The sequence below is a fragment of the Protopterus annectens genome, chromosome 8.part0 (assembly GCF_019279795.1).
Source record: "Protopterus annectens isolate FY-2018-M chromosome 8.part0, PAN1.0, whole genome shotgun sequence".
NCBI lineage: Eukaryota > Metazoa > Chordata > Ceratodontiformes > Protopteridae > Protopterus > Protopterus annectens.
This window is the reverse complement of record NC_056741.1, coordinates 816424748-816447877: the sequence shown is the minus strand read 5'-3', so window position 1 is coordinate 816447877 and position 23130 is coordinate 816424748. Positions and strand designations below refer to the sequence as shown.

Sequence of the window (23130 nt, the reverse complement as noted above, 5' to 3'; positions counted from 1 at the left end):
GACAATTGTATGAGGGATCATAGTTTCTTGTTGACACTGATCAGGGACGTCTTCCCTTCTTGGGATTTTACTCTTTTCTGCATTAGTTTCCTCCTTCTATTGTATAGCTTGTTTATGGCAGGGGTCCACCAGACTGGTTTCCTTTTCTTGGAGGAGTGAGTTTTGGTTTTGTTTGGGATAGCATGATCCATGCATTCTTGTAGGTGCCCGTAGAATGCATTAGTAAAGGATTTTGCAGCTTGGACAGCGTTATCCTTTAGCATGGGGGCTTTGAAACTTTCCACCTCCATCTTAAGTAATGTGAAGTTTGCTTTTGAAAAGTTCCTCTCAAAGCATATTTTTGAATTTGTACAAGGCTGCAATTAACAAAAGCTGAATCTGTAAGTTCTGTGTACATAGAATATGCTTCTTTTACAACTGTGTAGACAATTGCATTGTTTCATTTGCTGAAGTGCAGTTACTGGAGATATGTTCAGAAGGAAAGCATTTATAGCATGTCATTTGATCTAGTCTATTTTGTGTTTCATTTCCAATCATGGGTTCCTTTAAACCAGCTCTGTGAATGGGTATATTTCACTTCCCATTTTTTCCCTCAGAATATTCTTACCAGATTTTCTTAAGTGTAGTTACCAGTTTGGATCTGTCATATTCACTTAGTAATAATTTGACTACTACCACATGCTTCTCGCCCAGGTTAACCAATTGCTTAGTTGTTGTCAGGTTCATTTGACTAAGACCGTATTGATTAGGGGAATGTACTGACTTTAGAAAGTGGTCCATAATAAGCAAGGTGTAAAAAAAAAACAAAACAAAAAAAAAAAACAAATGTGATTTTGCTGGCTTGTATGGTATGTAGTTCCTGGAACCATTGGGCACAAACTACTGTAGAGACTCTTGTGTTTGCCAAAAATCTTACAATTAAATAGCTTGTAGACATTTGCCCTACACCTTGTGAAGGGAGTGTATGTGTGATGTACAAATAAGTGGGAGGAAGGGCTCAATAATAAGTGTACTATTTTTACTGAATGAGTATGGCCTTCTCCTAACAGATGATGACTCTGTGTTACATAGCTGCAGAAGACAATATAATGAATGCCTACTCAACAGGCAATTATCACCTGTGTATGAGCCTGCATAACTTTGCACGTCATTAGCACACTGCAGTTACAATATAGCAGTGAGTCATTACGACTTTTCAGGCAAAACTGTCAGCAGCTGTCATTGTTATTCACATAAGTAGAAGTCATTATCACATTGATGACTACACAAGTCAGATTAGCCTTTTCCTCCACTTGGAGTAATTGCAACCTCCCCCCCACCACAACGTTCTTTCTGTCATTTTGTAAAGGCTAAATCTGGACACTTGAGAGTTATGTCAGGGATACATTTTCAATTTGTTGTTTTTACGTGAGAAAGTTGCTACAATAAGAGGATTTGTGGTAGACTGGATGAAGGATATGAATTTATATGTTATTAGTTAGTGCACTGGTATGGGACACTTCAGACGCCCACGAGCTGAAGCCCCATGCCTGTCCTTGGCATATTAGTGGAACGGCGGTCCTTACCCTGCTTTTCCTCTCTACATGTGCCCTTTCTGCACCCCCTTGTCAGTGTCCACCCAAGGTAAGGTAAGACTGTCTTCTGATGTTCTGGGTCAGTCTTCATCTTTTCACATGTTGTCTTGGTGTAGCTCTCCACTCAGTCTCCCTCCCTTCAGGTGTAGTAAATGTATGTAGGTCAGGGCAAGTGGGCTTACATTACCTCCCCTCTCGGCATATTAGTGGAGTGGCAGTCCTTACCCTGCTTTTTCCATTTACATGTGCCCTTTCTGTGCCCCCTTGTCAGTCATAGTGTGTAATTTGTTTTCACGGGTAGTAGGTATGTATCTCTGCAGCGTCATCACCAGTTAATTACCTCATGCAAAGAATACTGCCCATGTGGGTAGGATGGAAGATTTGGATGGGCTAACCAGGTAATGCATGATATACATATATATGTAGTCTTCCAGTACATCCACCTTTTGACACTGAGATGGCTTCACGACCAGGAGAACAGCAAGTGAGAGTGTGGGAATGTAGCCATTCCTACATTCACTGGGCTGCCAGCCATGCCTCCGAAACCGAAAACCGGTACAACTTGAGCTTCCCCACATCCAGTGTGAAGGTATACTGGATTGCAAGAAGAGGTATGCATTGGAGCGGAGTACTGCAGTTGTTGGAAGAGAAGTGTTCCATCTACCCTGGGCCTGACATCCTACTGCTGCATACTGGAGGGAATGATGTCATCAGTCGACCACTTGGAAGGCTACGGTTTCAAATCATCGGAAGGCTACAGTTTCAAATCACAGCAATTTTTGAACACTTGCAGTTGTGGTGGCCACTTTGTCATTTTGTGTGGTCTGATATAATTCCTCGACAGATATGGAAAACAGCAAACAGTCAATGGGCAGCTCACAAGGCTAGACGTTTACAGAATGGGTTCATGCTTGGCTGGATGCACAGGGTTGGTGCTCTTCCGTATAGTTTTCTATGTCCCCACCTCTATTTGTCCTTAATACTTGTTGTAAAACCAAAAATTTGAAGCAGTGAGTACTGTTTGTATTTAAAATATGATTTGCTAGGGCATTAGACTGTTTTAAATTTTGTATATCCCTTGCATGTTCTAATATTCTATCTATACATAATAATGATGAAGAGGCTGCTAGAGCTAGAATAGAAATGGATTATCAAGCTGAATGCAGACAGATATCCGGGCTTAAATGGCTGTACTTCACTAGTCCCTTGCCTTAAAGCAAGACGTCTTAAACATTAATTTCTAGGTTTTAATGTGGTACTATGGTTCATCAAGTTCTTACATTTACTTATATATATATATATATATATTTAAGATTTTATATAGGACATATTTTTATATTATATATATTTTTTTATACTTTTACATATATCATGGTAAACAATGATTGTTTTCATAGAGAGAAATGTATTTTAAGGTTGGTTTTAAATACATAGTTTGCATAAGCTTTTACTAATAGTGTCTAACTGTTAAATTATTTTGACTGTATTGCTTTAAATGGTTGAAACCACACTGATTGCTTAAGTATTTAACCAAGCATGGTCTACATTAACATTGTTGGATGAAGCAACACTGAGTTGTGAAAGCGCTCACCTACTGTGCTTTTTTCTAAATAAAGTTACTGTAGATAGTTCTCAGTGTGTAACTTTGGTGCTTCATTTTATTCTTATTAACTGGAAATTGTCCACTTTTATTAAGCATCTGTTTGGGTTGTTTGATTCTGATCTCCTGCCAAGGAGTGTCATATAACTTGTTTGCAGTTAAAAGCTTTCTCTAGAGGCTCCTTTATCTGTTTAAAACTTTCATTTAAAGGCTCACTGCTGCTTTTCTGCTGTGAGAAACATTTCTGCAGTTTGTTTCCCACCATCCCTCCCTATCTGTATGCTGTTCTTATAGTTGGTGGCTTTGCAGTTGTCTGCCCCTACTTTAAATTTGATCTGGGACACTCCTCCCAGTCTAGTGTTATTACCTCATTTTACCTAACAGAGGGAGAACATTTGAGAAGCCCAATCCACTTAGTTTCTGCTCCTCCTTTCTCTCTTTCCACTTAAAAAAAATTCTAAGCTTGTTTCCTGCCTTTTCTGTGGGTAATCTAGTGTGGATACAGATTTGCTGTGTCCAGGACTGTTTGTGGGCTTCTGAGCCCCGAGCCTTTCTGTGCTGGAGGGAAGCCTTCTAGCTTAATTTTGTTTCTTAGAACTAGCCAGTTTTTTTTAGTTTCAGCACTCAAGTCTGTTTCTTTGAGCTCAGCACTTGTTCAGAACTCGTAAGCACTAAATAAGCTACAAATTAATACAGCACTCAACTTTCCTCACTTGTCTAGAGGGAAACAGTTTCTAGTACATAACAAATATATATCCAGGCATGTCTAAGGGTCAAGCTCCCAGTGTTTTCTCCTGTCTACCTGATGAATCTTGGCATCTTGGGACAATGCAGCAATTGCCTCATGTAGACAGACAACCCTCTCCTCCTGCCACCCAACAGTACAACCTGTGAGAGATGCACTTATATAGCCAAACTGGAAGCAAAGCTCTCTTCACCCAAGACTGGATTAGACAGTCAAGAGGAGAAGGTAAACACTTGCACCACACCACACTCATCACATAGTCCCTCAAAACCTACACCACCAAAACACACACATAGAAACACAAAACACACACCTACATTCGCAGACGCTCTCAGTAAAAACCTGCCCAAGCAACAAGGACCTCCAAAGCAGAAACACAAGCAACCTCCACCCCCCCCCCCAACACAACCCAAATGACACATAGCCCACAAACGGAGTGTGCCACTCAACCACAGCCCATAAGGCATAACAACGTACCCAACACTCTAGTCATAGGTGACTCTATAGTTAGGCACACTGATGTTCCACTCACCAGGCTAAACAAGGAGAAAGTTACTGTCAGCTGCCTGTCGGGTGCCAGGATCTGTCACATAATGCATGCATTCAGGTCACTCCACAACAAGTACAAATATGACTCTGTCATTGTCCATGTTGGTGTGAATGACCTGAGACGTGCCTCCCTGGACTACATGAAAAGGAGGAGCTGTCCAATCTTGTAGCCCAGGCAGGTATGACCCAAGCCCTGAGTAGCATCCTGCCATCACCCAGAATGATACCACAGTACAAGGACAAAATTATTGACTTCAACAATTGGCTAAATTTCTGGTGTCATTCTAAGGGGATCCAGTATCTGTCTGCCTGGGATGACATGATCGACAAACCACAATGCTTTGCCAGAGATGGCCTGCACCTGTCACCCCTGGGATTCCAGATACTGGCTAAGGCTCTAGCCACCCCTACAGTGCCTTTTTTAGGCAAGGTTCAAATGACAAATTCACCACCATAACCGGTACAAGCAAGCAGAATCTGAGGGTATTGCTACTCAATGCTAGAAGTCTAAACCTCAAAATGCACTCACTCGAGGCTCTCCTTAAAATGGAGAACATCGTCATCTGTGCAATGACAGAGACCTGGTTCAAGACTCCAGAGAGTACCCCTGCATTACCAGGCTATAATTCACACCACACCTTTCAGCCACCTAACCTGGACCAAAACACTAAAGACGGAGGCGTGCCCATAATTCATTAAGGATATCCACACCTCCAGGCTAGTTGCTCAGCATAATGCATCCGAGATTATCCAAGTGCAACTAACTCTGGGCAAGACCGCAATTCAAATTGCAGCTTGCTACAGATCCCCCACCATGCCCCAGGATTCCCACTTACTCATGTACCAACTCTTGTGCTCAACGGTTTCTGGAATTCATAAATTCCAATGCCTTAGATCAACTTATCCACACTCCCACCAGGGGCAGCAATATATCCTAGACCTGGTTATTACCAACATGGGCAACCGGTGCGCCACACCAGATGTCAATTCCTCGTTGGTCAGATCCGACCACAAGCTAATCACCCTAGACATCTACATCCCTCCCCCACACCCCATTAGGGAAACCACCGTAAAAAATTTCTCCAAAGCTAACTTCACGCTTAAGACAGAAGTGGCAAACTTCACAACACCCATGTTGATGGACAATAGAGGTATGACTGCCGAATCTTACATAAATGCACTTTATAAGCACTTACACAAGTGCATGGATCGTGCAGTCCCTAACAGAACCATGATGCTATCCTCAAAAAAAAGGAAGCCAATCTGGTGGTCCCCTTCCATAAACAAACTCTACAACAGAAGAAAGAAACTGTTGCAAAAGAGTAAAATCCCATGACTGAAGGAACTCCCTGGTCAACCTCAGTAAGAAGCTGAGATCCCTCATAAAATCCTCCAAAGCTAGTTATGAAAACAAAATCACCACTGACTCTAAAGACAACCACAAAGCATTCTATAGCTATGTCAAGAATCTCAATGGCAACACTCAGATCTGCTCTGAGTTACAGCACAATGGCACTAAATATACAGAACCAACTGATATTGCCAACATCCTGGCAGATAGGTTCAATGCTAACTTTACCCCCCCTCTCATCCCCTAAAGGGCCCATCTCTATACCGGAAGAATGCAAAGTTCCTGTAATCACAGCTGCACAGGTAAAAAAAAAAAACTCTCCAAAGCCAAGAACACAGCATCCATGGGGCCGGACAACATCCCAGGCTGCGTTCTACATGAACTACAGAACGAACTGGCACCCCACCTAAGTACCACGTTCAGTCATAGCCTCACCTCAGGCTATGTGCCCACTGAATGACGCACAGTGACAGTTATCCCACTCCACAAAGGGAGAGTCACCACGGACTCCGGAAACTACCGCCCCATTAGCCTGACGAGCCTGGTCTGCAAGGCTATGGAACGTATCATCATGGAACTTATAAACAATGACATTGGTAATCAACAAACTCTGGACCCCACCCAGTTCGGGTTTGTAAAAGGCAGATCATGTCTCCTAAACCTGATCAACTTCTTTGAAGCAGTCAACAAAGCCGTAGATGAGGGAAAGGTGGTTCACACAGCCTATCTAGATCTTGCCAAGGCTTTCAACACCATCCCCCACTCTGGAATTATAGATAAACTCACTAAACTAGGTAAAAATCCCTATGTCACAAGATGGGTTGCCAACTGGCTCACTGACAGAACCCACACTGTGAAAGTAGCAGACTCCAAATCCAACTTCAGACCAGTGAAAAGTGGAGTACCACAGGGTTCCAGTCCTGGGTCCTCTTTTGTTTGGTATCTACTTCTCTGAAGTACAGGCTAACACAGAAGGCCTTTGACTAACGAAGTTCGCAGATGACTGCAAACTACGAGCCATAATCAAAACTCCAAAAGATGTGGACATCCTACAAAAGGGCCTTGCTGAGACAGATGCCTGGTGTCAAAGCCATGGCCTCAAGCTCAATGCCAAAAAGTGCACGGTCATCCCTTTTGATAAAAAACTCTGTGCCCATGAACTAGCACATAGGTGGTAGTCTGCTTAACACTGAAAGTGTGATAAGAGACCTTGGGGCACAGGTGGACAGTAGTCTCTTCTTCGATAATCACATCGCCACAGTACTCATGAAATCCTTCTACGTGGCACACCTCATCCCAAAAGATTTCTCATTCAGGAAAAAAGAGGTCATTGTTCCTCTCTACTAGTCACTCATTAGACCCATTATAGAGTACAACGCCCCTTTTGGTATGTACATCACAAGACATCTACAACAACTGGAAAGGCCGCAGAAATACCTCACAAAGAGGATTACCGACCTCAAACAGATGCCCTACGCAGACCTTCTCAAAAAACTCCAGCTTTACTCCATCACATATCGCCTACTCAGAGGCGATCTCTCCCTAACACACAAAGCTATGTCAAACCCAGAGCTTTTGGACATGCTCCACTTAAAGAAATCCAATCCCTCCGAGCTACACGCTCTAGGGACCTAAATCTTCTCACCACAATAAACAGAACATGCTGGAGGGATAGATTCCTGTCTCAGAGACTTCCCATACTCTGGAACAAACTACCTATCTATATCAAACAAAGCTCCTCATTAGCACTCTTCAAGAAAAATCTTGATGATTGGATGGGAGATAGGTAATTCACCCCGGGGATCACTTCTGTGGCACTGCTCGACAGTGGCACAGGAAAATAATTTTCTTTGGTGGTGAAAGCCAGGGTATCTTTTGGCTAGGTTTATATAGGTCCTACGGCCTAGAGCCTAGTACCTACCTATGAACTTAGGTTATGAAAATTATGATTTTTTTTTTCATATTTTGGTAAATAACTTTACAAGGGATGCATGGAACTTCTGACCCAAAGGGGTAGGAGCCAAAGGAGCCCCTGACATGCCTTGCACCCAGAGAATCTTCTGCACAAGTCTCTCCACGTCTTCTTCAGTGAGACTCCTGGAAGAGCGAGAAGACATAATTGATGGGGATTTTGGTCTCTGCAGGAAGGGAAATGGAACTCTAGAATATACCAGGTCAAATTAGGGTGAATACAGAGTCATAGGAAGATATAGCTGATCTGTTTTTGCCTTGTTGGTTCAGATCAGAAATAGGTCTATAGATTTCCAGCTTTTTTGTCTTCAGATCTGATGAAGTTGTGTGATCCGATGTCTTGATCTTGTTTAGTCAATGGTTCCGAGGGAGTAGTCGGCTCCAAAATAGGTGTTTTCTTCCCATGTCTGACACTCTGGAGGACAAGGAAGAAACAGGACTAGATTGTCTAGACTTTTCCTTTTTCTTTTGGTGTAGCTCCAGAAATTGCATCACCAAAGAAAGAAGGCAAATATCTTTCATTATAAGCTTATTTTTGTGTTCAAGCAAAGCCCTGTGGTTAAACGCATGACAGAGGCAATACACGCACAAAGTATGCAAGTCAGTAAAAGGTATTTTGTGACTGCATTTTTCAGACTTTTTAAAGCCAGCCAGCTTATCTTTATTTGCCTTTATTATAGCCAAAAATACAAGTCAAGAAGAGAAAAAGGAATATTCTACCCTCTAGACTAGATTATAGAAAAATTATTTTTTTGCAAGAGAGAAAAAATATACGGACTAAAGAGTAAAATTTACCAACAATGGTAGAAAGTGTAGAAAAAGACACTTTTGATAGTTCTGTAAGGTACTTTCGTACAAAAAGGTTAGAAGGGAGAAAGGTATTTAACTATAGAAAAAAGACGGTCGCTAAGGTAAGGGAATAGAATATAGTTTAATTAAAACTATTTAAAGGGGTTTAGAGTTTTGGAAGGCAATAATAACAGAAAATGTATTGAAAATTCACTTAGCTGCCCGAGAGCAAATGGAGAAACCACGTCTTTGCAAAGTGGCAGACGAGATCTGAGGTAACTTAGAATGGTGCATTGTGGGTAAGGGAAGAGCTCAAGAGCTTTTTGGTTGCCACAAGCTATTGCAGTGGCAGAGTCAGATCAGAGGATCAGATGTGAACCCACAGGTTTGAGGATAGAATGAAAATTGACAACATCAGATCATTTGTTATTCTACTGCACAAGGGTGGAATCAATACAGATCTTTCAAACTCTAGGCCAACTGCCATTTCATCTCCCGTATCAAAATTATTAAAAAAATGTATTTATAAGCAACTTAAACTGTCTAATAAATAATCAGCTACTATCTTCACCTCAACACAGCTTCTGTCCTCACCACAGAACAACTACTGCTTTGCTGAATTTTAATAGTGTCAACACTCAGAAATGCTGGATGCATAGTCTCCACCATCTTCTTAGACTTATCAAAAGCTTTTCAACACCTTTCCTGAATTATCAGATAAGCCACAGGCAAACAAATTTATATAAAAAAATAAAATATATTAAAATACTCCTGTCTGTAAACATTACACATCACATGTTTGTTTGTATAATTCTCATTACTCCAACATTACATAAAACTGATCCATTCTTGCCTTCCCTTAAACCACTCTCCTCCTCCAAAACATTATTCTGCATGTACTGTTCCCACAATTTCCATGATGTCTATGTAATTTGTTCCTACCCATTTCTATAGATCTCACTTCCAGTTCTTTTAACTCTGCTATAATATTCAATACAGTTGGTTTACATTTAGATTTCCATTTTCTAGCAATTGCTTTTCTGGCAGCCACCAAAAGTTAATAATGCCTTACAATGTCAAGACAATTCAGATCACTTATCCCAGATCAAAAAAATCATTTTATTAGTTACAACCATTTGTTCACCCAATACTTCTGATGGAGTACTCTGCAGGGAATAAAGTCTGCCAACTCATTACAATCCCAAAGCATATGTTCCCAGTTACCTTTTTATTCCGCATCACACCTCCAACATTTCCCATCTATCCCAGGAAAAATTCTTAAGTCTGCTTGGGGTACAAAAAACATTTTCAAGCAAAAAAAATCATAGGTTTTCCAGACTTTGTTGCATATTTGGGAGCCATACATATGCCCTCCTCTTGTTTCCTTGTGAATTGCTTAACCAGTCTTTCTTTCTAATCTTTTTAACCTCTTCTAATTAATTTCTATCGTTACTGTGCAATATTTTATACGCCTTACTAAATATCCTTTTTTACCAGCAGCTTCTGTTGTAGTCAACTAAAAACTACACCACAGCTGGTCTTTCACTTAGGATTTCCCTATCCTTTTCCCTTTGCCTATACTCTGATATCAATCCCTGACAGGGAAGACAATCTCTAGCCTACTGTTCAAATGTCTTCTTGGCCTCTTGGTCTCTTCTCATTCTATTACATTTCCATATCTAGTTATTTGTTCTCAATACCTTGGTTCCTTTGCCATTTTTATGCGTAAATTCTATCCCCCTCTTGCCTGTTCTCTGTTCCCCTAATTGCAGTCATCCCCCATCAGCAAAATCTCCTTTCACCATTTGCATGTTGATTAAGTTCTTTGAATACTTTCTGCTACTTTCTGAATATAATATTCTGTATGGATGTTGCTATTCTCCTTAAGTGTCTGCATCCAAAATCCTGCTTTCTGTTTTTTTTTTCTTGAATCCCCCTCTCGCCTCATCATCATCCATTTCCACTTTTGAATTATAGCTTTCTGCTTGTGTTTGATTTATCAAAAGCTTTTGATACAGTCTCTCACCAGAAACTCATACATAACTCCCATCCTTAGGGCTCACTAACTCTTCACTGTAATGTTTCCATAACTACTTTTCAAAGAGACTACAAACACTGAAATGGAAAAATGATTTCTCTACCTTCTTGCCAGTAAGTACTGGTGTCCCACAATAATGTATGCTTGGCCCCATACCTTTCAACATATTCATCAGTGTCCTCTGCACTGCTACAAAAAATGCTACCCTAGTTCAAAACACTGATGACTCAACCCTTATCTACTCTGCCAAATCTCTCTCTGAAGTTCAAGACCTTACAAATCAATTATTCTTATCAACTGAAACATGCTTAAATAATTCGCAACTACTTCTAAACATTAAAAAAAAAATGAAATTACTGCTCTTCACCGCAAATCACATATCTCTACCAAGACAACACTATTCCCCATCATCTCTCACCACCATGATAATACAAACAAACCATACAAAACTGCTAGGTGTCATCACAGATGACCAGTTAAAATTTGGCCATGCATCACATATGGTTAAAAAAAAATCAAAAACTAGGTACATCATACAAATTAAAATCTACATCACTGACAGCCAGAAAACGCATAGCCTCTACTTTCTTACTGACTGCTCTCCTCTATTCTGCCCAAATCTTCACTAACCTTCAAGTCTTACAACTGTACAAATTTGAACAATGTTATAATAGCCAAATTTATAGCTATTTATAACAATGGAAACTACCACTGCCTAAACTTCAGATAATTAAACGGGTTAGAACTACAACAAGGAGAAAGTACAGTTGTGTACACTTACCATAAATGTAGATGTTCGAGTGTATTCACTGTTGCAGTCATTACATTTGGGTAATCTGCTGGCAGGTTGCCCTCACTCGGCCTGATTAACAAAGTCTTGGGTCCTGCGTCGGTTGCTGTCCCTTCTTCCATGACGTCAGGTCGTCCGTCAGGGGTATAAGCAGCCTTTTTCTTATCAGTTTTTCTTGCCCCAGGTGTCAGGTGCCCCCCAAATGGGGAGCAAAAAAAAAAAAAAAAAAAAAAAAATATATATATATATATATATATATATATATATATATATACATATAAAATTAAAAACACAAAAAATATGCCTCCAAACAAAAGCAAATACACCAAAAAGGCTTTTAAGCATAGTAAAAGTAAGTAGAGGTATAGTAAGAGAAAAACAGGGGGCTGGAGGGAAGGTAACCAGGACTGCAACAGTGAATATACTCAAACATGTACATTTACGGTAAGTGTACACAACGTACTATGTTCATGTTTCACTGTTGCAGTCATTACATTTGGGTAGATTCCCAAAGCTATGGTTGGGAGGATGGATTTATACAGCATTAGGACCAACTATAAGGCCCTGCAGGAAAGCAGACTCTGGATTTAGAGAAGAAAGGTAAATGGTAATGTTTAGTGAACGTATGAAGTGAGCTCCAGGTAGCAGCTTCTAGAATGTCTCTGGTAGGAACACCTCTGAGAAAGGCTGTAGAAGTAGATGCAGCCCTGGTGGAATGAGATCTGATCCCCTGGGTGAATAGTTTTACCATGGTGCATATAGCAGAAATGAATACAATGGCTTATCCATTTGGAAATAGTCTGCTTTGAAATAGCCTTTCCCTCTGCCCCTGCAACAAATGCCACCAGTAGTAGTTCAGATTTTCTAAGAGATTTTGTCCTGTTTAAGTAAAATCTAAGTTGTCTGTGTACATCAAGTGAATGCAGAATCTGCTCCCTCTTGTTCTGTGGATTGGGAAAGAAAGTTGGCAAATGAATGGTCTGATTAACAGCCACACTGGATACCACCTTAGGCATGAAGGATGGATTGGTCCTGAGAGACACCCTGTCTGCATGAAAAATAATGAAAGGCTCCACTGCCATAAGAGCCTGTAATTCAGAAATCCTTCTAGCTGAAGTGACTGCTAAAAGGAAAGCTGTTTTCCAGGAGAGAAATTTTTAGTCTGCAGTAGCAGCTGGCTCGAAAGGAGGGGGAGTGAGTTTTTGCAGTACAAAACTGAGGTCCCAGGCAGGGGAAGGAGCTCTCCTGGGTGGTCCAATGAGCTGAAATGGCTGAAGCATGGATTTTTATGGAAGAAAAGGACAGGCCCTTGTGAAGCATCTCAGTTAAGTATTGTAAAATCTGAGGAATATTGGGCACTGCTGTGCTTATTCCTTGTGAGTGACTGCAGGCACAGAATCTTTTCCATTTGTCAGCATAAGATTTTCTAGTACTAGGCCTTCTCGCCTCCAAAATGACATCCATCACAGGTTTGCTGAGGGATGCTAAGGGTGAATTTAGGTGATTAGCCACGCTGCAAGATTCAAAGTTTGGAGCAGAGTGTGCAGAATTTGGTTGTTCTGCTGAGACAGTAAGTAAGGTGTCTGAGGCAGGTGCAACGGTGGAAGGTATGATACATTGCGCAGGAGTGGGTACCAGTGTTGGCGAGGCCAGTGTGGAGCAATAAGAATAATTTTTGGTTTGAGCTGTTTGACTTTTAGTAGAACTTTGGAGAGCAGAGACAGGGGGAAAAGCATAGACTGATAGGTTTTTCCAGATGAATGATAGAGCATCCACTTTCCAGGCTTTTTTGTGATGAGTTCTTGTGCAGAATTTGTCCAACTGATAGTTCTGGGGTGAGGCAAAAAGATCTATGTCTGGACTTCCCATTTGCATGTCAACATGTTGAAAATCTGTGGTTCCAGTTTCCATTTGTGTGGATCCATGAGATTTCTGCTTAGTCTGCCACAGTATTTAGCTTTCCAAGCAGGAATTGAGCTTGTAGTTGTATTTGGTAGGTCAAGGCTGTGTTCCACAATGCCATGGCTAGTTTGCAAAGGGGGTAGGAGTGTGTACCGCCCCTGCTTGTTTATGTACCACATAACTGTGGTGTCTGTCTTTATCATTAATTGTCCTGGATGAAGGTAGTCCTTGAAGGCTGTCAGCGCATTCTCTACAGCTAGCATCTCTTTCTGATTGATATGAAGGTACATTTGATTTGGGCTCCATTTGCCCTGAATGCACTTCCCTACCAGATGAGCCCCCAAGCATAGTCTGATGCGTCTGTAGTTCGGGTTTGGGCGGCAGGGGGTGGAGTGAATGTCAGTCCCTTCTTTTGGTGGCAGGCCTCTGCCCACCAAAAGAACTCTAGTTGCAGGCAAGGTATGATAGGAATCATTGTTTCCAGGGTGTGACTCCATAAACTTTTTAAGTACCACTGAAGTTTCCTCATATGCAGTCTCGCATATGGAATAAGAAGAATGCAGGAGGCCATGAACCCCAAGGCTTGCAGAATTTGTCTTGCAGATAGCAGGGTTTTTTTGTGGCCACCTGTTTGAAGTAAGTTACCAAATGAATGTGCTTTTCTGGCTAAGGTAAGCCATCTGGGCAGTTGTATTCAAGCTTGCACCCAGGAATGTAATTTTTTGAGAGGGTACCAGGTGTGATTTCTTTTTGTTTATGGTGTACCCTAGACAAGTTAGAACCCTTTTTACAAACGCCAGATGCTTTAGAAAAATGTCCTTGTTTTCTGCCTGAATTAGACAATCGTCCAGGTATGGATATATTTGAATATTTCTTTGCCTGCAAAATGCAATTACTGGAGCCAGGCACTTTCTGAAGACCGTGGACGCAGAAGATAAGCCAAAGGGCAGTGCAGAGAACTGGTAATGCAAGAAGCCTGCTTTGAAGCGGGGGTATCTTCTGCAAAATTCCCTGATTGGGATATGCAGGAAAGCTTCCTTTAAGTCTAGAGTTACCAACCAGGCATCTTTGCCTAGCATAGGAAGTAACTGTTGAAGAGTCAGCATCTTGAATTTTGGAATGTCCAGAAATGTGTTTAGAGTAAGTCCAGAATTGGACGCCATGATTTGTCTTTTCTGGGTACCAGGAAAAGTCGAACAGAAATCTTGTCCCTTTTCCTCTTCTAGTACTGGTTGAACAGCCCCTGTGTTCATGAGGGATAGAACTTGTTTCTGGGCCTCTGCCCACTGATTTGGGGGCAGGTCTGGCCATCCGTTTGGGATTGGCAATGTGTGGAAATGAAATCTGTATCCCTGGGATACTATATTTAAAACCCATTTGTCCTGGGTTATAAGTTGCCAGTTTCTTGCATGAAGTGCCACTTCTTGCATGAAGTGCCACTTTTCCCCCCAAAGGTGCGGCTAAAAGGTAAGTGCTTGGTAAGTGTAGAGGGAAGTCATTGAGACTGTTTATCATAGGGAGGTGCCCTGTTGCTTCCAGATTTGGAGGTGGGGGCACCCCATTGTTTTGTTCTAAAAGTCCCCTGAAACCTGGAGCCTTTGGAATGTCTGGGTTTGACTTGAGTGGCTCAAGAAGCAACTGGAAAGGACCAGTCCTTAGTAGGCCAGTGCCTACTAAATCTTGGAGGTTGCACTTGTAAGAAATCTTTCACAGTTTGCACAGATTTAGCTTTATCTTCCATCTTTTTTTAAAACTTCTTCAGCCTTATTACCAAAGAGATGGTCCTGTTGTAAAGGAGCATCCAACAATTTTGCTTTAACATGATCAGGCAGAGTTTGCTCTTTGAGCCAAGCATGCCTTCTTAGCACAGACCCAGTTACAGCAGCCCTGCAAGAGGCCTCCAAAGAATCAAAACCACACTGCAAAGTATGTTTTCCAACTTGTTCAGCTGAATGCAATAAGTCCTGTAAATCTTTATTTTCCACACAATCAGAAATCATTTTCTGTTTAAGCAGTCCCATGATATGCTGTTGATATTTAAGCATATGAAATTGACAGTTTAAAGCCCTGATTGCTAAGGTTGCAGAAGTGTAAACCTTCTTACCCCATCTATCCAGCACCCTGGAATCTCTATCTGAAGGGGTATGATTTTTAGCAGTAGAGGCCTTAATGCCCTTGAGACCCTGAGAAATGGTTTCAGGGTCTGCAATAGGATTTTTGAAAAGGAATTTGTGGGAGTCGGGAACCCTGTAGTATCTTGTCTGGCTTACAAGGGGCCGGAGGCAGAGAATCAGGAGCTATACTAGATTCTGAAAAAACATCATCAACACTGTCTAGAACAGGAGGTATAGCCAAAGGCCTATGCTGAGGAAGAAGAAGAAAATCCCTAAGTCTCTTTTTAGATTCAGAGAAATCCTGACTTTCCCAGTGGAAATGTTCCCTTAAGGTATGTAAAGTCTCCTCAAAAGAAAAATCCTCAGGGGGAGGAGCAGAAGGAATGGAATCTTCTGCGTCCGAGTCCTCATAAGTAGGTATAGACAAATCCTGTTCATTAGAAGAGTCAGAAGAAAAAGAATCCTGTTCAGAAGATTCATAATCAATGTCTTGCCTAGGCCTCTTAGAAGTAGGGGGTTGGCTACCTCTGATCAGAGTAATTAAATCTTCAGCCATTTTGATAATTTGTTTTTTAGGCATAGGAGCCTGCACATGTGGCCCAGGCGTCGGTTTTTTAGACATAGATTTTGGCCTTAGTTTTGAAGATGGCGTTGGTCTAATATACAAACCTGTAGGCCTGAAAACACCCTCAGAAGCCGGTGCCTGCACAGCGGCTCTGGACCCATCTAAGGTAGAGACATCCTAGGGTTCCATAACTGAAGCATCTCACGGCATACCGGACTCCAAATGGGTCTCTCTCTAGGCCTGCACATCAGAAGTAGTAGGTATTAAGGGCTGCGAAAGCGCCTCACTGAAAACCGGCGAACTGGTGACTGGCTTAGGAGAAGCTTCGTCAGTTTTGGACCTCGACGGCCTGTCTCTGTCTTTTTCTTTGAATGTTTTAGGTATTCCGGTAGTCGGATTGCTAACCGACGACATTTCTGGACAATTAAACTGTGAGCCAAAATATTTAGAAGCAAAAATATACTGACGTTGAACAGTGCGTTGATTAAATTTAGCACAAAACCAACAGCAAGGTACGTTGTGGTCAGGGCCTGAGCAAGGAATACAGTACAAAAGAAAATCCTTATGAGGTATTTGCTTCCCACAAGTAATGCAATTATTAACTTTTACAGACATCGGTAAGGAGCAAGAAAAAGTTTCCCCAACGGGGTACTTAGCTTTTAGTTGAAGACTCTGGTTCTGAAACTCAAAAATGAAAATTTCAGGAGTAATCTGACCGGCACTTGCGAACTGCTTCTGCTTCAGGCACCGCACGGCAAGAAAGACTGATGTAATGGCATCGGCTGCATGTTTTATACCCCTGACGACCTGACGTCACGGAAGACGGGACAGCAAACGACGCAGGACCCAAGACTTTGTTAATCAGGCCGACTGAGGGCAACCTGCCAGCAGATTACCCAAATGTAATGACTGTTACCCCAAATGTAATGACTGTAACAGTGAAACATGAAGAACATTGTTAAGGTCAGCTGCCTGTCTGGTGCAAGGATTAACCAGATCACATATGCACTCAAGTTTCTCAACAAGTACTGTCATGATTCCATCATAGTTCATATTGGTATGAACGACCCGAGACATACCTCTTTGGACTGTATGAAGACAGACATGATTCATCTCTCTGAATGTGTGTCCCAGGCGGGTATGTCCCTAGGTTTGAGAAGCATTTTACTCTTGCCTAGGATGATACCACAATATAAACAGAAAAATGACTGACTTCAATACTTGGCTTAGTTTCTGGTGTCATTCTAAAGGAATCCAGTTCCTCTCAGCCTAGGGCAACATGGTGGATAGACCACACCGTTTTGCCAAAGAAGGTCTTCACCTGACACTTCTAGGCTTTCGGTTGCTGGCCAAGGCATTTGCCTCGCCCATAATGCCTTTTTTAGGCAAGGCCACAACAAAATTCCTGACATGAAAATATCAAACACAAAGAAACTAAAGGTCATACTGCTAAACACTAGGAGTTTAAATCAGAAACTGCACTCTCTGGAAGCACTCCTCTTCCTGGAAGATGTTGACGTCTGTGCAGTTACAGAAACCTGGCTCTAGGCCACAGAAAGTACCTTGGCCTTGCAAGGCTGCAATACCTACCACACTTTCATAGCGCAAATTAAAGGCATGAGAACCAAAGGAGGCGAGTATTTATCTTCATTACAGATAATTACACCTCTAGATTGGTTAGACAAGAAAACTCTATGGAGCTACTCCAAGTCCAAATTACCATGTATAAGACCCCCCCTTCAGGTCGTCAGTTAAAGGTCACCTTCCAAGAAACAAGATGCCCGCTCAGCTTATTTAGTCCTACTTGGGACAATTAAGGTACAACCTAACACCATAGTCATGGGTGACGTCAACTATCCTTCCATTAATTAAATGAGCCCAAACTCACTCGCACAAAAGTTCCTGGACTTTGTTAACTCAAATGCCTTGGAACAAATAGTGCAACACCCCACAAGGGGCTCCAATATTCTAAACTTGGTCCTCATGAATATGAGTGACCGATGCAACACCTCCAGTGTAGGGCCTGCACTGGTTAAATCAGACCATAAATCAGTCATTTTTGAAGCAGCAATAGCACCAGAACTCCCCAAAGGAGAAGTCCAGCTAAAAAACTTCACCAAAGCTAACTATAACCCCCTAAGGGAAGGTATAATTGACTTCCAAGATCCAGTTTCCACAGATGGTACTGACAGCTATACTAAGGTATACACTGATGCCCTATACAGACATCTACACAAATGTAGAGACACAGCCATGCTGGATAGGATTAAAGTAAGATCCTCAAGAAAACACAAACTACCATGGTGGATGTCTAGCATTAATACATTATACAATAAGTGAAAGAAGCTGCTGTCTAAAAATACAAAAGTGAGACCACAAAACTGGAAGAGCACCATTCTCAGCCTAAAAAAAGCAAATAAGACAACTCATAAAATCTTCAGAGAGCAACTATGAGAAAAATTTAGCAATCACAACCAAGGAAAACCATAAGGCTTTCTTCAGCTACTTCCGTAACCTAAAAGGTAGGACTTACATATGTGCTAACCTAAATGTGGATGGCATCACACTTACATTGACCCTGCGGAAATTGCAAACCTTCTATCAGACAGGTTTGGTAAAAAGTTCAACCCCCTATCCCCCCAAGCATACCACAAACCATGTCCTCATCATCTCCTCCTCCCTGCATCTCCAAGGCTAAGAACACAGCCTCCATGGGACCAGATGACATTCCAGGTTGCATTCTTAATGTTCTAAAACAAGAGCTAGCTACTCCATTAGGCACTCTATTCCACCACAGCCTGAGTACTGACTTTGTCCATACTGAATGAAAATCAGTGGCTATTATCCCCTCCACAAGGGCGGCTCAGCAACAGACCTGGGTAACTATAGACCCACAAGTTTAAGCCTCATCTGTAAGGCAATGGAACGAATCATCATTGGTCCCATAAAATAAGGATATAGGTGACCTCCAAACCCTGAAACCATCCCAGTTCAGTTTTGTCAAGGGCAGGTCATGCCTGCTAAATCTGGTGGACTTCTTCGAGAACATGACCACAGCCATAAACGAGGGCAAAGCTGTGCACACACCCTATCTTGACTTGGCCAAGGCCTTCAACACTATCCCACATTTGGGGATCACTGACAAGCTAATCCAGTTGAATATCAATCCCTATGTTGTCGGGAGGGTTGCAAACTGACTCCCTGATCAGCAACACTCAAAGTGGAAGACTTTACTTCGAAAGTACCCATCAGTGAGTTCCCACAAGGGTCAGTGCTGGACTCCCTCTTGTTTGGCATATACTTCTCAGAAGTCCAGGCTGAATCAGAGGGGCTGTGGCTATGCTATTTTGTGGATGACTGCAAATTAGGTGCCATCACTGAATCCCCTAGCTATGTCGGCATATTTCAAAAGGGGCTTAGACAGACCAACGATTGGTGCCAAAGCCATGGTCTTAAACTAAATGGTAAAACAATGCATCATTATTCCCTTCAATAAAAAACAATGTCCCTGCTGATTATAAAAAATAAACAATAATACCCAGAGTACTAATTCAGTAGTGAGAGACCTGGGAACACAAGTTGAATGTGACCTCAACTTTGACCACCACAGGTCTACTGTGGTGTGGAAGGCATTCTACACCGCTCATGTGATTAGCAAAGGCATCGTCTCAAGAGGAAAAGAGGTTATAAGACCCCTGTAGTCGTCCCTCATCAGGCTTATTATTGAATGTAATGCTCCCTTTATGTACCGTACCACACACCTGCAGCAACTTGAGAGACCTCAGGATTTCTAACCAAGAAAATTCAGGGTCTCAAGCACATGTCGTATATGAACAGACTGAAGTCACGGTCACTGTACTCAGTAGCATATAGACTATTTAGAGGAGACTTGCGTCTGGTTTACAGGGCTATCTCTGACCCAAATCTAAAGGAAATCGTGCACATCCACAAGTCAAATGGTACTAGAGTCACCTGTTCCAGGGACCTCAATCTAGCCTGACAAACAGGACCTACTGGAGACACACATACATCTCTCAGAGGTTGCCACTCCTCTGGAATAGGCTTCCAATCCATATTAAGAAGAGCACCTCCACGACCCTGTTTAAGCACAACCTGGACAACTGGATGGGAAACTATAAATTTAAATTTCTGCTGGGGATTGCCCCGGCCTCTTTCCTGGACATGAGTAGCCCTTGCTAGAAACACCTTAGGTATAGACGATATCTCTCATCTAGTATTATATTGGGATGCAACGGCTAGGCTTGTAAAGACCCTCGGGTGAATATCCTAGTTAACATCCTATGAACATCACCTAGCTCTTTCTCAGCTAACTGCAATACACATACTTCTCCATAAGCCAGAATGTTGTCCAGTCTTCAACAACTTAATAAAATACTACTCCCCCAAGAGAATTTTACACGCTAGAGAAAATCACTACAACTAAATCATCTAATACTGCAGGGGACTCTCTATATTCAAATAGTGTATCTAAAACTTTAGAACCTCAGCCCACTACCACTGGAATCCTTCCAGAATGCAAACACATTTAAAATACAACTAAAACTTCACCTATCAAATCAGTGGACCTGCTCCTGTACATCTCCTGGATAAAATCCGTCATTATCTTCAGCTTACCATATCATTACACCGTTTCGCTTCACTGAGAATCCTATACCCCCCCAACCAGTCTTCACCAATACCTGAACGGTTTTACTAGTATCTCCCAGCTATATACATAGTTTTGTGACACTTCTCATCCACCACCTTTATACTTCTAATACAAACCTTGTGAGAGGGTATTGCTTCTGAAACTGCTTTATACCCTACCTCTTAACTTCATGAACATTTCTACCCTTCCTAGTTCCATCACCTCCATTTCTTTGAATTTCTAGGCACTAATCACACGATCTTTTATCTACCTGAAAATCCCACTAATACACCACTTCAAATGCTCAATGTTCAACATCTACTAATGCATTAGTATCTTTTATACTGTAAGATTGCCTTTACTTTCATATGAAGGTAACTGAATTAGAAAATTGTGTGTAATTGTTAATTTATATTACTGAATGAAGTATGTTGGAGCCTTCTCCCCAGCCCTCTGATGAAAAGGGTTTTTTGACTAAACCCAGGCAAACAAACCCGGTAAACAAAAATAAACTAAAAATAAAAAATGAAAACAAGATCTACATTTCTCTGGTTCACTGACTAACAAAGAAATGCCATGTGGGAATGTACTTATCAAAACTCAAATTAGGAATACAAGCAAATGACTGCTCTCATTTCTATTTCTGAGTTTGTGTTACTTCTCCAGCAATGGAAGACAACTGATTCTCCACAGTTCAAGGACGTACACACTAAAATGAGACCGAATTGGTTTGCTGGAAACACAAATGGAGGTGCAAGAGGGGATTGGGGCTATCATCAAGTTACACCAAAATCCAGTGAGATTAGGGAAGCAGCCTTCAACACTTAAACCAGAGCAAAATCTAAGCAGTTCAGAAGGCCACGAAGAACCACACTCCAAAGACACCCGAAAATATGTAAATGCAACTTTTATTTTTTAACTCTTGAGTTACAGTGGAAGTGTTAGAACCTCAACCCTCTCACTAAATACTGCTAAGCAATTACAAAACAAAATGCCTTACGTTTCAGGGAACAAGCTTCACACAGAAATACAGTTCTAGAGATGCTTGCTGCTCTTACCTCTAGGACCATGCGTACATTGGCTTTGATTTTTGAAGAATCTTTTGTCAGTTTTTCACTGTGCCTAAAAAACAAAATGTTTGTTTGTGTAATGTTAGTCAATATATCAGTTCATTATCTGGTACTACTACATTTTTACATTTTGCTACTAAGATATTTTCAAAACAACCCTTCCAAAGTTGTACGCTGCCACAGATGCAAAAGTTGCCACATATTTAAAACACAGTACATCCAGGGATAAAGCAAATGAAACTTTAAAAATAAATCCAACACATTTTCTTTTGAACCAAAAATATTACTATAAAAATATTACAAAAAAAAAAAAAATCCAGAATAAGATAGCTACCATATGGGTAGAATCAGACCAGACTGGAATCTAGAAAATGGGGGAAAAAAAACGTTTAAAGTTATATAATGGCAAAATGCAACCATTTTCTGCAGCAATAAGCAAAAGCAAAGCAAATCATGTATGCTAAAAGTCCCTGTTAGCCCTTGCATTTGTTGAATTCCCTGCTGGACCCAAGAGCATGCTGCCTCCCACACATGTGTATATTCTTCAGCTGCAGTTTTTACTCTGATGGGTGGGAGCACATCCTTGGTCCTGTATGCTACACGCTTACAAACCCTTTCACTACTTGGCACCAAGCAGTGAACTGAGTTGCCACCTCCCTCCTCCAGAATGTGCAAAAAGGCAGCATTGGCCACTCACTCTGCTCTTCCCTGGCTAGGTCCTCCAGCACTTGGGCTGTTAACTGAACTCAGGTCACCTGGACTGCAGTCAGGGATTTATCCCTTTGTGCCATGGAACTGGCTCTTCCTCTAGGACTGAACTACTAAACAGGGGAGGCATAACCTCATGACTGTGATGCCTGTTTAGGCTACCAAATAACAGACTGAATGCTGAATGAAACAAAAGCGGCCCTGGAAGGGTGTCTCCCTCATGACAGAACCACACCAACTAATGGTAAATCTTGCATCACCCACACCAACTTCTGGATTACTGCTAAAGTGCCATACCAATTGGCTAAGACCAGGTAAGAAAAAAGGTCTTGCAGATAAATATTCATATATTTGCAAAATTAACAATAAACCATGTATTTTTCTTATTTATATTGTGCTAATATTCCTTTGCGTTAATGCGCATGCACATGTACTCAAACTGGCCATAAACTCATTTTTTTTTTTTAAGAGCAGTTAAAGAGTAGATGCACAACAGTGTTATTAATCCTAGCTTGGAAATTCTACATGCATTATCCTTTTAATATACAGGCAGTCCCCCAGGTTAAGGACAAGCTCCGTTTTTTTAGAATGTTCTTATGTCAAATTTGTATGCAAGTCGAAACACGTACATGGAATGTTTTACTGTATATAATACAGTACAGCAGAATGTTCCATACAAAAAAATATGTTAACCTTACCTCTTTTTAAGCTTCAGT

The 23130-nt window shown here is 41.5% G+C and overlaps 1 protein-coding gene across 1 annotated transcript in view; it reads right to left on the bottom strand.

The window, feature by feature from the left end:
- UXT (ubiquitously expressed prefoldin like chaperone) overlaps nucleotides 1-23130 on the bottom strand; it is a 576931-nt gene that overhangs the window by 101470 nt on the left and 452331 nt on the right. Inside the window, exon 6 of the mRNA XM_044080282.1 lies at nucleotides 21695-21758. Within this exon, the coding sequence (XP_043936217.1) occupies nucleotides 21695-21758 (64 nt within the window). The remainder of the gene's footprint in view (nucleotides 1-21694; nucleotides 21759-23130) is intronic.